At 32.0% G+C, this 15,709-nt stretch overlaps 1 protein-coding gene across 1 annotated transcript; it reads right to left on the bottom strand.

The window, feature by feature from the left end:
* Positions 1-4,954: 4,954 nt before the first annotated feature.
* On the bottom strand, positions 4,955-11,594 carry LOC126681603 (BOI-related E3 ubiquitin-protein ligase 1-like). Its single transcript, XM_050377149.1, has 5 exons — positions 11,472-11,594; positions 9,351-9,498; positions 6,070-6,273; positions 5,723-5,955; positions 4,955-5,545 (listed from the first exon to the last, which is right to left on the bottom strand). The coding sequence occupies exons 1-5, from the start codon at positions 11,592-11,594 to the stop codon at positions 5,006-5,008; spliced, it is 1,248 nt and encodes a 415-aa protein (XP_050233106.1). The 3' UTR covers positions 4,955-5,005.
* Between the last annotated feature and the right edge of the window lie 4,115 nt (positions 11,595-15,709).

Genomic DNA, 15,709 nt, shown 5'->3' on the forward strand with positions numbered 1-15,709 from the left:
GCCCATGTTTGTCTTCTGTGTTGAATGATGGTAAATGCATTCTGTTAATGAGGGAGCTCTTTCCCGGGTTTATCCCAAATTTGTTCCATATTTAAAACATATTTATCCATTTGTGCCCCGGAAATTTATAATTCCGGGTTTGTGCCTTTTTTATGGGCCGTCCGCAGAAAAGATATGCGGACGGCCCATTTTTGCATGCCGTCCGCATATCATTTCTGCGGACGGTCCTTTTGCTCCACGTCTGCTCCTACGTGGAGCAAAAGGAGCGATGACAGTGCCGTCCGCGGAATACTTCCGCGGACGACACTGTCATTTTCAGGGAATTTATTCCCTGTATCGAGACAAGGAATAAATTCCCTGACCGAGGCAGGTCAATTGTTGACCTGCCTCGGTCTGTGTTACCGTCCGCATAACATTTATGCGGACGGTAACACTATATAAATGAGGGCTGAGCCTCATTTTTTCCAACAGCCGAAATGTTGGAAAAAGAAGAGGCTCAACCTCTCATCCCCCCCTCTCCCCCTATTCCATATTTGTTAAATTTTTTTATTTTCTTCTACAATTTCAATATATTACGACGTTATCAGATTTTCAACTTCTTCAATATAAAATAAATGCGGACCACCCCAAAATAATCCACGTCTGCTCCACGTTGGAGCAGACGTGGATGAAAGCAGCCGTCCGCATATCATTTCTGCGGACGAAATGCAAAAATGGGCCGTCCGCATATCTTTTCTGCGGACGGCCCATAAAAAGAGCACAAACCCGGAATTATAAATTTCCGGGGCACAAATGGGTAAATATATTTCATGCGGACGGCCCATAAAAAGAGCACAAACCCGGAATTATAAATTTCCGGGGCACAAATGGGTAAATATATTTCAAATATGGAACAAATTTGGGATAAACCCCTCTTTCCCTGCTGCCCTATGCATGTGTGTGATGCCACTGCCTGGCATTTTAAACACATTGATGGATTGGTTTCTTTTGGCTTAATTATTTAAAAAACCCTCACCTTTAACTTTTTTTCTCGTTTATACCTTGACCTAGGAAAATTGTCATATATACTCATGACCTTTTCTTTATGTTTCACCTCTACCCTCGAGGTATTAAATTTACCTCTTTTCATTTGAAAAAAAGTTTAAAATACATTTTTAGTATATATTCTAATTACACGTCAATGTTATTAATTATACAAAAATTGATTTTTTTTTTGAAAATAATAATATTAGCGGTTTTTAATTTTAGGACTTATTTGAGCGTTTTTATAGATGAAGTATTTGTTTGCAATTTTTTTATTAGAAAAAGGTATAAAATAACCCTTATATTTAGTTATTTTCAATAAATCATATTTTTTTTTTGAAATTTGGGGTAGAGGTGAAACATAAAGATAAGGTCATGAGTATTTGTGACAATTTTCCTAGGTCAGGGTATAAACGAAAACAAAATTAAAGGTGAGGGTTTTTTAAGTAATTAAGCCGTTTCTTTTAAGAATGAACTTAAAAATGGGTATAATACTTTGGGTGTTTTTCTAAAAAAAAAAACTACCCAATGTAGATAAAATATTTTCAAAATTATGGGATTACATATTTGTTTCGGAGCAACACTTTTTCACTCGCAAAAAATTGCAAAATTACTTAAATTGCTAAACCTTTTGCATCAAACACTTGATTTTTAAAACAACTAAATTTTCATCTTTTTTTGCTGTAGGGTTAGCCATCCATTTCCGCAAACACTGTTCTCTGTCTACCCATCATGCTTCATCTCCGCCAATTTTTCTCGTCTCCGCCTACCCATCAATGCTTCATTCTGCCAATACTAAGATCCGCATGTTAGAATTCAAGGGGATCGAATCGTCATGCTGCAGCAAACTTGAAGGATTGAAATATATTTTGCCGCAAATAGTCCATAAAAAGTTAAAGGGATTGCGATAAAAATCTAAAAAATTGGACTAATTACAATGCCTTATAAGTTTATGGGCCAAATTGTAAATTTGAAGGGGTAAATTGACCAAAACTAAATTATAGTGCCCTTGATAACCTTTTTTGACACTTTCAGCGACCAAAACAGTCCTTTGCCGCCTTGTTCATGGCATATATTAATTATTACGAATTTTATATTTATCAAACGTAAAATAAAGTTTTAACCTAATCCTTAACTCCTAATACCTAACCTTAATCCTACTACTAAAAATATGACTTTATAAAACCCTAAAGAAGGAAGGGGGGGTGGGGGGGGGGGGGGGTGGGAGGGGGGCAATTGACACATAATTAAACACAGTGTGACAAAAAACAAAAACCCTAATTTTATACACCCTTTGCCAAACCACTATAGACACACACATACACACACCAAACTCCAGTCAATTTTAGTCCATCAAATCAAGTTTAAACGTTTTAGTCAGTCAAAGTCACTACTGCACTTCGATTCAGAGGTGGATACTACATCCGAATTGCCAGAAAACAATCTTAGGACTCAAAACTGTACTTTTGAGGATCCAATATCAATTCCTATTAATTTTCTATTATTGTTATGCATGTTGTTTTAAGTTTCGATTATTAGGATGCATGTTAGTGGTTTTAATCGTTCTTTCCATGAAATTGTCATGAGTGTATAAACTGCCATTATTGCTATATTTTTCACTCTAAATTCATGTTTAGGGTGTTTTTAACTATTTTCATGTATTTATGTTTGATTATTTTTGAATCATTGACCTTTAATTGCGCGTTTTTGCATGTTTTTCAAACAAACCCTGACATCGATACGACCTATAATTTGATGTCGCCGCCGCTGATCCATCTAGCGGAACTACTGATCCTTTTGGCTCCGTTGCCAGACCCTTTCAAATCTTTCAACCCGATTCAGTTTGTATTTTTGTGTTTTCAGGTTCGTTTGAGCTCAGAATTGGGTCCCGTTTGAGCCCACATATTTGAAATTTGTTGTAGGATTTATTTCTGTAATTTTTTGGATCCATCCGGCCAAATCCTCATGCCATGTATGCAAAAATGATTCTACCTTGTTATCATGGGCTTCGAGGCCCAAATCGTTGGACTAGCAACTTTCATGATATTTTCTCGCTTTGTCCGTACTCAAAATTGACAATTCGGTCTTCTATATATGATTCTTTGTATATTAGATTTCTGGCGATACGCTTATGCGACGCGATTTTACCGAATCCTCTGGAAGTTGGTCTTTCTAAAGATTTGGGCAAATTTTCCTTTTCATATATGCTTGGCGAGTCTCATAGCTCCGGGTGTCGATACCATCAGGCTTTCGCCTTTCGAGGAGTACTGGTGATTCTCCCATAAAAATAGATCCTGTACCACTCGGTTCCATTATAGTTATGGTCGAATACGATTTCTATCACTTAACAATATATGTTTATATTTTATTTAATAATAATGAGACTAATAGTTTCTTTAATGTACTAATTAAATCTGAATAAAAAAGCTTATAAGATAGCAGAAAACAATGAATTTCACTTTTCCCTCTATTTTTTTTTCTTTTCGCTGTAACTCAAACTCAACTTAGATAATTTAGAAAGAGTGATATTTTTCGCCTTTTGATTGAAAAACCACCTCCTCCACCTTCTTTTTCTTTATTTTAAATTTTAATAAGATTTATTTTTAAAAATTACTCTATATATGAAGTTTTTTTATATTTTTGTTAGTTCGTTTTTATAATTTTTCTGAAAATTTTGTCTTTTCAAGATTTGAATTTTGCATGATAAGGATTTATGATCAAAATAAAATATTTGAAATTTTTTTAGCTTGCATGTCAACACTTTCTTGTTTATATAATGCTTCATGAATTATAAAATATTGATGATTTTTTTAATATTTTATTTTTATTTTTATTTTTATTTTTTATTTTTTATTTTTTGTTTTGATATTTGATTTTATGTTTGTTGATGGTTTTCTAACTATTTGGAGCACCATTTGAATTGAGAGATTCTTGAAGGACAAAATCTATAAATTCTACACTATCCATGAATTTCATTGGAATCTATTAATCATTTGGTGCAAAAAAATAACATGAGAATCCAGAGATTGTGAAAATTATTCATCTCTCAAAATCCATCATTTAAAATCCCACCTCATAAGTAGGAAAGTTTAAATCCAGCATTTTTTATGCACGATGGATTGTCTTAAACTTTAATTATTCCAAATATATCCTTATGAATCCGTGGATTATATACTCAATCAAAACAATGGAATGTATAGATCCATAGATTTCATATTCCATGGATTTAAAATCCATTGATTCAAAAAAATCATTGGATAAAAAAACCCCTCAATCCAAACGGTGTTCATTGTGAAGAATATGTTTAAAAAGTTTGCAACTTTATAGAATCAGACATAGTCGGGTGAGATTCAAGTTAATCACACCAATAGATTTTTGTTTTTATGTTGTGGGCTAAGATGGTTTGTTAGTAGATTTCGGCTTAATTTTTCTTTTTCGAGTATTATCGTCGACTTGTATTTTTTATTATTTCATATTTTATTGTTAGATTAGAGTATTCGAAAAATTATATATATTGTGTCTTTCATGTTGGTATTTTGATCTTTTCTTTAATAAATTTATTTTATTAAAAAACAATAAATATGAAATAATATTTATATAAATTATAGATTAAATTTATATAGAAACTCTTGTACTATGATATTGTTCACCAAAATTTCTATATTTTTTTCTTAATATCCTTTTATTTATCTAATTTTAATTTTATACTCTATTGTGTTATTGGAGGAAATAAATTGTAAGCAGAAGATTGAAAAATAAAAATAGAATATATGAACTTATTAAATTATAATAATATAATACAGAAATCTTTGATTGAATTTAACCGGAATTATGCTTACTTTCCCTTAAAAAAGAAGAAAAAAATCCAAATAAGAGAGAAAATGAAGTAAATGATGAAGACAAATTTAATAACTTAAATTGTTAGTATTAATTTTGGTTTTGTGTTATGCATTTTGCAAGGAAGTATATGTGTAAAAAATATTCAAGAGAGGTTAAGATGTACAGTGCCAGTCATGGCAGAATCACAAACAGGGCAACTGCCAACTAAAGTGGACCCACAATATGTACAAAGGCACAAATGCCTGCATGGTACCAACACCACACTTGCCTCCCTCTCCCCACACTTTCTACACATCTTCTTATCCTTCACCTCCTCCCTACTTGCTAACGTGCGCCTTCCGTCATCGCCGCTCCCGCAGCATGATTCCACATCATCTTCCACCGTGGCGCCAACGTGTCCGCTGACATGGCGCTCCTCGCTAACGTGCGCCAGGATTTGTTCGAGATTGGTCCTCAAAGAGTTTGCAGTGGCCTCATTACTCTGTGCTAAATCTCTCCAAATTTGATTCTCTACGTAAATGTTTTTGACTCTTTCTTGAAGAACCCAATTCAATTTCGCCATTCTTTGCATCTGCTCATCTTTTTCATTCAGTTTCTTGCTTATTCGTTGCTGTATTGATGATATCAACATTCTTGACTGCTTCCTTTTTCTTTCGTCTAGTTCCAACTTCACTTTTTGGTTCTGTTCTCACAACACAATACAAGTGTATAACATGATAATCAGTGGCGGAGTCAGAAATTATAATATTAAATTCTATATTCATATTGTCTATCCTCTTTTTAGGTCCGCCCTTGGTGATAATTAATGGGATATGACATAATTAATAATCAATAATAAGAAGAAGAAATTCAAACGTACATGGTCCGTAATAAAACGGTCGACTTCGAACTGCTGCTGTTGGATCTGGAAAATGATGTCTTCATCAAGAAATGAAAATAAGGGTGCAGATGTTTTTGTGTGAAGATCATTAATAGAGTCTCTTGATCGTTTTCTTGGAGCAGAATTAACGTAGTATGTATCTTTTTTACTACCCAAAATCGGATCACATGCAAGAGATTGATAGAAACCAAACCCACAATCCATCTTGATCACTACAGAGAAAAAAAAACCATATATGTAAGCAAATTAAACAATATGAATCTTGTTAATAAAGAGAAAACAATGAAGTAAAGAGAAAGGTTTTACATGTTTGTGATTAGTTATACCATGTAAAAATGGTTGATTCTTTGCTTCTGCGTGATCTCTAATTTGCTTTTGATATGTTGTATAATGAAGAGGAAATGAGAAAAAGATGAGTAAAAGAGAGAGGTGGCGACTAAGGAGGTATAAAGGGAATTTGGTTTTGGTTTTTATATTTAGGTTTGGATATGCTAATAAAATAATATGAGAGATAAAGTCAAAAGACTTAACTTATTATAGCCATGAAATAATAAATTTATTTATTCTGTTTTAATTATTAGATACATTTCTGTCCAAAATGCCAGAGGAAAACATAGCCTTGGCCTCTCTTTGTAACCAAAAAAAAAAAATGTTTTTTTGACTGTTCATTTTGAGTACCACGTAGACAATACATTCTAATAATGACACATAAGTAAATATATAGATTCTATAAGATTTAAGTGACAATTTGCAAGCAATTAATATATAAATTAATTTTGTGATAAATTAGTCACAAACTCGATAATTATTGCAATTATCCCATTTAAATAAATTAACTTACAAATTGAGGGAGAAAATTGTAAATATAGGGTTAATTGCCCATAATCAACAAATTCGTGACTAATTTGCCCACAAAATTAATTTATATGTTAATTACCTATTGCTTACAAGTTAAAGGGAAAAGTTGTCATTTAAGTCGATTCTATGAAAAGAGCAAAATAAATCTTGAGCTTTAAGTATTTTTTTGGTTTAATACCGTTATTATGGAAAGTGTATATATTGAATACCATGATTCGACCTTTTATTTATTTTTTATCTCAATCATACATATAACTTGATGTTATTAGTGTACATGCAGTTTTATTACCGCTTAATAGATAAACTACTTTCGTCGGAATTGTAATGTATTAAATTCATTGTCGTACGTAATCACATCAATCATAGTATTTAACAATCATAATCAATCGATTTTTAAAATTCAACTATCGTGTTTAGCTCTGATAAAATTTTCTCGATAATACATTCCCATTTTGACGTCTCAACGCGTTGGTCAAATATATTTAATTCCAGATCTAACGGTTACGTCTTCGTTCCTGAAATCTTATTAACCCGTCGGCTCAAGTCTTCCCTTAAAACCCGGTTTTCCGATTCAAACGATTTTAAATCCGAAAATTAATATTTTCTATTACGGAGCATAACCGACATTTTATTTAAAAACCAAAACTTTTTACATAAATTTGGTCAAAACAACCCTCTCTTGGCTAAAATACAATTTTTGAAAAGAATACCAAAAAGTCATTATACTTTTTAAATTTTACAATTTAATCGTTTTTCTTTCAATATCCTCAAAATTAATCAAAAATGATTTATAACATCAAATTCATTTCAAATCAGCCCCTTTATCCCAAAATATCATGTTTTGGTTAGTTTATAAAAGAACCATTTGATTTTGTAAATCTTATAATTTCATCCTAAAACTTTCATATTCAACAAACACATCCAAATCAAATAAAGATGATACCGAACATCTATCTCACAATTATAAGCATATCCATCTATTCAATTTCAAGATCAATAATCGAAGTCCCTTACATGCAACTCTTTTTACCATTAAAATCAAAATCCATTCAATTTGATCCATTTAATCTATAATCAATTCAATTAATCATCAATTAATCAAGATCTATCATAATTAACCATAGAAATTATCTTAAAATCATGAATGTTGCATGAATCATCAACATGCAAATTGAACAATCCATTTGAATTAGAATCTCAAGAAAACTTCAAACATAAATTCATGATCCAAAACTCATCAAACCCATAAAATATGAAAAGGGTTTGATGATCTTATCCCCTAGATCAAAGTCTCAAAAACTCAAAAAAAATCACCAAAATATCAAAAAATAATCAACCTTCAAAAATCTTGATTTTCTTTGATCAATTTCTTGAAGAAAATCCTACATGCAAAGCTTAATTCCTACTTAAGATGATGATCAAAGCATTTAGATAAATGAGCTTAGGTGTTTATGGCTTAGGATTTGAAGCTTAGGGTTTGTTAGAGAGACATGAGAGCTTAGAGTGAGAAAGTCTAGCAAATTAGTGATTCAAAACGTAATGATATATAAGCAAAATGTTTTAGATAAGGGTTAATTTCATATAAAATCACCACCTTTACACGTTTTTTCATTTTAATCACGTCCTTTAAAAAGTGTCAAATAAAATTACCATCTTTCATTTTTTTGCAAATCTATAATCGATAAGTAAAATTTGATGTCTTTTTCCTTCTAAATAAATATTTTAATTTGACTAATAACCTATTAACATACAAAATACATTCCTCTTTACTCTTTTCTTATTGATTCTTGTTGTCAAGTAGATACACCGAATTTTCACATTCGTGATAGATTTGAAAAAAAATGGGAGGTGGTGATTTATTTGACATTTTTTAAAGGACGTGATTAAAATGAAAAAACGTGTAAAGGTGGTGATTTTATATGGAATTAACTCTTTAGATAATCGTCTACATTTTGGACGATCATCTCTCGACTCGTCCAGAGACTATTTTGTCATTTTTTTCTGACAAATGATCGTCTATCTCTTTGGACAATCATCCATCACCTAAAAACCCTCAAAATGTTTAATGTTCGATTAAAACGCTTAGAGTTACTCTCGCATCGATACCCATTACCCTAATTACCTATGAAATCACATATAAAACAATAACATAAAACAAATACTCCTACCAAACACATACTCCTCGAATGTCACTCCTAACAATAGTTATAGATTCAAGGATTTTTATTGTAATTTTGTATCCATTTAACTAGGTTTATTTTTTAATTTTTTTGATTTATATAACACATTAAAGTATCAAACAGTCTAACTTATTATAATTTTCTAGCCCTTGTTTTATGACTAGGTTCGAGACTTGTTTTTTTTAAGGAAAAACTCGTTTTTTATTCCATAAAAAATAGGCCGAAGGTACAAAATAATCCCTGAATTTTCCAAGAAAGTACAAGACAGCCCGTTTATTTTTTCTGACTCAAATCGACCCCTCAATTTTTTTTTCGAACAAAAAACCCCTTCTATCCAAAATCTCCGTTAAATGATGACGTGGCAAATAAGGAAAAAGTTTAAAAACATCCTTAATGTTTAAAAGACTTACCAATTTTATACTTATGAACTTTTTTAATCATTTTTACCTCTTCTTCACTTAAAAACATCTAAAAAAACCTAATTAATTTTCATCCTAATTAATTCTAATAAAACACTAATGAAACTTAATTGAAAAAAACGAATTAATTTTAAAACGCCGCCGACTTACTGAATCCACCGTCGGAACCCGCCGCAACCGTCTCATTCAATTTTATTTTTATTTTTTCCAATCCTATTTGAAAGGATGAACAGTGTTCATCCTCATTTGAGGATGAACAAGATATGTTCATCCTCAAAAGAGGATGAACACTTGAACACTGTTTATCCTCTCAAAGAGGATTAAAAAAAATTAAAAAAAATAATTTTTTTCCGGTAAGATTTTAAAAAAATTAGTTAATTTCTGATTAAGTTTTGACGTATCTAATTAGATTTCTATTGGTTTAAATGGATTTCGATGTGTTTAATTAGATTTTTATTTGTTTTAATTGTGTTTTGTAGTGTTTAATTAAGTTTCAATGTATTTAATTAGATTTCTATTTGTTTTAATTGTATTTCGAAGTGTTTAATTAGGTTTCGATTGGTTAATTGAGTTTTAACTTATAATTTTATTTAATTATAGACATTTAAAAGAAAAAGATGGTGAAATGTGTTAAAATATTATAAGTATAAATTTGGTAAGTTTTTCGAACATTAAGGTTGTTTTTGAACTTTTTCTATATGTGTCACGTCATCATTTAACAGAGATTTTGGACGAAAGGGGTGTTTTGTTCGGAAAAAAAATTTGAGAGGTCGTTTTGGACAAAAATAAGTAAAAGAACTGTCTTGTATTTTCTTGAAAAGTTTAGGGATTTTTTTGTACTTTCGGCCTAAAATATATTAACAAGATACGCTTTGTTACATTCAAGGTGTGCACCTACGTGTCGCACCTGTTCACAGAAGGATCTTTCTGAATTGAAGAAGCATGTTTATATGGGTCCTACTCAATGGTAGGGGGCCCATATTTCTGATTTTAATTTGGGGCTTTGCTTCTTTTGGCCATATCTGTTCCCCTGCTTTCAAGGGTGTCCCTGTACTGAGGCAAGGGTAAAATACATAATTAGGAGGGGCCACTGATTTTAGATTTTTATTATTTTAAATAAGCATCTTGGAACCAACACATTGCATACATCAAATCTCAATGTTCTTAAAACGAAATTGAGACCTAAGGGCATCTCCAAGGGGAGTCACCATTTTTCCCTCACCATTTTTCAATTTGGTGAATTTTCACCAAATTTACTCCAATGGTCATCACCAAATTCTTCACCAAAAAACATACTCCCTCCGTCCCGTTTAAGAAGGGACATATCTCAATTTTTTTTGTCCCACATAAGAAGGCCAAATCATGGTTTTTGTGCCATTTTACAAGGAATTCTCTTTTATACCCTCATTTTCTCTTTCTTTAATTAAAGCTAATACTCTACACACAAACTACAAGACAATAATTAATAGGGGTAAAATAAGAAAAACCAAGTGTAATTATTATTTTCTTAATCTATGTGTAAAAGAGATATGTCCCTTCTTAAGTGGGACGGAGGGAGTACTTTTTTACTTTTTAATATAATAATCATTTTTATTTCTTAACACTTTCTACACTTTTTACCAATTACACCCACAAACTTATTTATGCTCATATTTGTCCGAATTATAGTATTATTCATATTTTAAAAAATAAATTGCTATTAATTTTTTTAATTATGAATATCTTATAAAATTTAATTTATATTAAAATTATTTAAAATGAACATTATATTAATTTATTTAAATTAACACAATAAAAAAACTAAAATAAACATTACATTAATTTATTTAAATTAACACAACATAAAAACTAAAATTAACAAAAACATAAATCAATCCTCATAATGACTATGGTTCATCCACAAATGCTCTATTAAAGCATTGTGAAGTTCAAGATGAGCATTTTTATCTTTAATTTGTCGATGTCTCGAGAGAAATTGTTGAAATCGAATATGACCATCCACTGCTATTTCAACCGGTTCAAATTGTTGAAATTGTTGAAATCGAAAATTAATTATGTAATATTTTTTTAATTGTCTCGTAAAATTATTAATGTAAGATTTTTATGTTATTGTTTTATAAAATTATTCATATAATATTTTTATATCATTGTCTCGTTAAATTATTTAATAAGTAATTAATTAAATACAAATACAAATTATATGTATTAAAATGTAAATTAACTATATTATTATATTCAAAAAGTGAAATGGTGAAGGAAAAATTCCTTCACCATTTTTGATGAAAGAGAGTGTGAGAGAGTCACCAAAATGCATTTTGGTGACTCCTTTGGAGATGGGGAGTCATCAATTCCCATTTTGATGACTCCCCTTGGAGATGGTCTAACCAACTTCATGAACGACTTATTATTTTATAGTTTTAATTTCGTTTTTAATTTTAATTTTTTTTAATAACGAACAAACTTAAAATAATATAAAATATAAAATTATATAGATAAAAATTATAAAAAATATATCAACCCTATAAGATTTAGGAGTGTTGGGAAAACAAATTCTAACTTTTTATATTTTTTGCGATTTAAATCAAACGTTTAAAATGTTTCGAAACAAAATTCCAACCTGTACGATTTTTATATTTTGTAACTCAAGTCGTTTTTCGACCATTTTTACATATGTGGCGGCCAAATTACTGGCATATTAAATTCTAACGTTTATATTTTTTGCAAATACAATCCAACCTTTTACATATTGTCATATTGTAGTCTGAAAAAGATGACAAAATGGCTAAAATTTGAGATGAGACTACAAATTGTAAAAATTGGATAGGTTGGAATTTATTTCGTAATGTTTTAAACGTTAGCCTTAAATAACTAAAAAAGTGAAACGTTAGGATTTGATTTGCCAATAATCCTAAAATTTAAAAATAACTTATCTGAAAATAATTTTAAATTTTAAATTTAAAAGAATAAACATTATATATCATTTCTATTAAAGCTAATTTCTAATTGAATCGTAATCATCGTAAATACACCATAAAAAATTAAAGAATTTGTAGATATAAATATCAGAAATCAAATCAATCTTTAAACTTTAAAAGTTTATGAGGCAGTTTTTCAATTACATGAATTGAATGATATATCACGTGAAAATTAAAATTTTATAGCTTTTTAGCTTTTTTTATACTTTCAAGAACCAAAATGATATTTTAGTAAAAGTTTCAACACTACACCGGATTAGTAAATTAATAAATAAATAAACTAAATATTTAAGATTATTTAATTTTAGAGAAACCTAACCTTAGGTAATGACCTTATAAATATCACCTTAAATTGATGTGACTTGAACCACGGCTACTTTCAATATTTCCAGAAAAGTAAGGAGAGTTCCTACTATTGTGCCTACCATTCTAGTGCATCCGACAATTCCTTTTCCCGGACTGCGAAGGAGTACCATAGTAGCTACCGCTACCAACTGCAACGGGGCCTGCTGCGCACTACTAAAACCATCACCCTTACTTTTTTTTGGTTAAAAATGATCAGGAGCTCACCAAACTGAATCAATGTTCTCTCCAGCTAACGAGCACCATCCACAACATAAAAAAAAAAATTATGTGCACCTCTGTTAAAAGCCCCAAAAACTTAGGACCTAAACATTTCACATACTGATTATTGACTCGCATCTGGTCAGCCAACAAATTCGGAGCAAACCTACTACGTTGGGTGAATGCAGTAGTGTACTCCTGAACAGATCGATCACCTCGAGTGAGGGATAACAGCTTGTCTCTAAACCCCTCAGTAACAGGAAACAGCAGAAAGAACTCCTTGAATCTAGCCATAAAATCCACCCAAGTCAATCGACCCATGAAATATCGAACAACTCCACAGAACCAATCCTTATTCGGTCCATTTAAAGACATCTCAATTACAACAATAGTCTGACGGTCATTAGCTTGCAGCCTATGAGCATTATGCTCAACCTCTTTAAAGAAATCAAGAGCATCATAATTACCATTGAACTCTACAGGCTTCAACCTCATGTAAGGCAAAACAAGATCCTTATCGGTGTTGCCATCACCACCACCACCATGTTGTTGCACCAACTGGTCATCAACGTATATCAGTCTTGCGTAGAGACTTGCCCCACTTGTAACTGAACTTAATTTGTTTGCAAAGCCATAATCCCCGCTAAGAACGTATTTGTAGCCACCTATTTTCTAGACAGATAAAAAGTGATAAGGGACTGAAGCGTCCAATGGTAATTTCCAGAAAAATCCATCCGGATGACGAGTTGTTGATTTTCTTGCTGGAATCTAAGCAAGCGAAATCTATGAATAGCTATGAGCTTGGAGGATCAAAACGTAATTACCGCAAATAGCCTATAAAAATCCAAAGAGATTGTAGTCTAAATCTAGAAATTGGACTAATTGAAATATCTTAGAAGTTTATGGGCCAATTTGTAAGTTTTATGGACTAAAATTGACCATAACCAAACCCATAGGGTCTTAATAGCCTTTTTGACATTTTTAGGCACCAAAACAGACTTTTAGCACCTTTTTAATTGGCTAGCAAGTCAAAATCTGAAAATGAAAGTTAAAATTCTAAAGTAAAGAGTTAAAGTTCAAATTTTTTAATCCTAATCCTAAAAGCATATCACTTAACACTCATTCCATCTCTAATCAAATTCTAATAGGATAAAACTGTAAATAGACTTAACCTAACCCTAAACCTAATATACTAATATATAAATAATCTTAAGACAGCTTAGACAGAGGTCGGACCAGAGCACCAAAATCAAACCTTAAAAAACCGATCCCTTTTTTAGAAAACCCTAAATGGCCGAACCCCCTAACACAGACACACACAAAATCACTCAATTCTAGACCAAAAAAACACCTAAATACGCTTTGATTCTCCAAGAACACAAGCCCTATACAGATTTAAAGCTGGATACCACATCTGTTTCGCCAGCAAACGAGCCAAGGACTTAGAGCGGTAGGAAAGAGCCGACAAAGAAGAAAAGAAAGAAGAAGGAAGGGGAAGAAAGAAGGAAATCGCCAGAGTTATCAACGTCATCATAGGAGGGAAAAGCATGAAAGCAGAAAGAAAAAGGTCAATGGCCGAAATAATGCATGTGACAGAGCAAACAAGAGGAGCGCCGAACACAATGAAGATTATCACCTTCTCTGCAGAAGATGGGACGCATGTGAAGGGACTGCATAATGATGCCTTGGTAGTAGAAGCAATCATCAACAACTTCCTATTCATAAAGCTACAGGTCCATGAAGGAAGCGCGGTGAATTTAATGGCTTAGGAGGCATACAAAGGAATATGAGGCAAACTTGGGAAGCTCAAACATTGCCCAATATCCAAAATAGGACTCGGAGAAACACCCATTCAACCCAAAGTTCTACCATAGCTAATAATAGAGTTTGGGAGAGGAGGAAAGGAGATAAAAGAAATCAAAACGTTGTTCTCCATCGTGAATATACTGATGGCCTGCAACTGAATACTGGGAACACTATTTCCATACGATTCAGGAGCAATTACAAGCATCCGCTACCTAGTGATGAAAATTCCAACTACGTGAGGGACCATCAACGTCAAAGGGGATCAGGAAGTTGCATCAAGGTGCTACACAATAGCAATCAAAGAAGTAGAAGAGTGAAGCGGCTCAAGAAAAGTGAAGAATCAAATATCGAAGACCAAGAGATAATGATAACAGCCATCATTTTTGTATTAGTATTTTTCATGTCAATTTTAATACAATCAAAGTTTCAAGAAATAAATTAGCAAAACACAACGAAAGGCCAATAATAAGTGGGAGTCGCGAACAAACCTACTCAAACAAGTAACAAAAGAGATACATATTTCATAAGGCAATGGCCAAACAAACGAGATACACACCTCGTAAGGCAACGGCCAAACGAAAAAGATACATATCTCTTAAGGCAACGGCCAAACAAAACAGATACATATCTCATAAGGCAACGACCAAACCAAAGAGATACATACCTCAAAAGGCAACATTCAAACAAAAGAGAAACATTTCTCATAAGGCAAAGGCCAAAGAAAAGAGAAACATTTCTCATAAGGGAACGACCAAACAAAAGAGAAACATATCTTATAAGGCAACGGACAAAAAGAAGAAATACTCATCTTGTGAAGCAACGGCCAAACAAACGAGACGCATATCTCGAAAGGCAACGGCCAAATAAAAAAGACACAAGGCAAAAGCGAAGCAGAATAAAGAGAAGAAAAAGCAAAAGAAACAAAAAATCACAAACAATGCTAGGGGAAGAAAGATGTTATTATAAAAATACGTGTGCAACACAAACGGAGGCCACACTCCCTAGATAAAAATAAATACATGAAAAAATGACAAAAAACAAACTAATCAAAACTTCCTTAAACACCGCCACCGGAAGAAGGCAATGAAGCAGTCACCATAGTGGAAGAAATGGACGAGGATGCGAGAGGCAACATCAAGGAAAGAACGCGACCATGAACAGGGG

The sequence above is a fragment of the Mercurialis annua genome, linkage group LG5 (genome assembly GCF_937616625.2).
Source record: "Mercurialis annua linkage group LG5, ddMerAnnu1.2, whole genome shotgun sequence".
NCBI classification, from domain to species: Eukaryota; Viridiplantae; Streptophyta; class Magnoliopsida; order Malpighiales; family Euphorbiaceae; genus Mercurialis; species Mercurialis annua.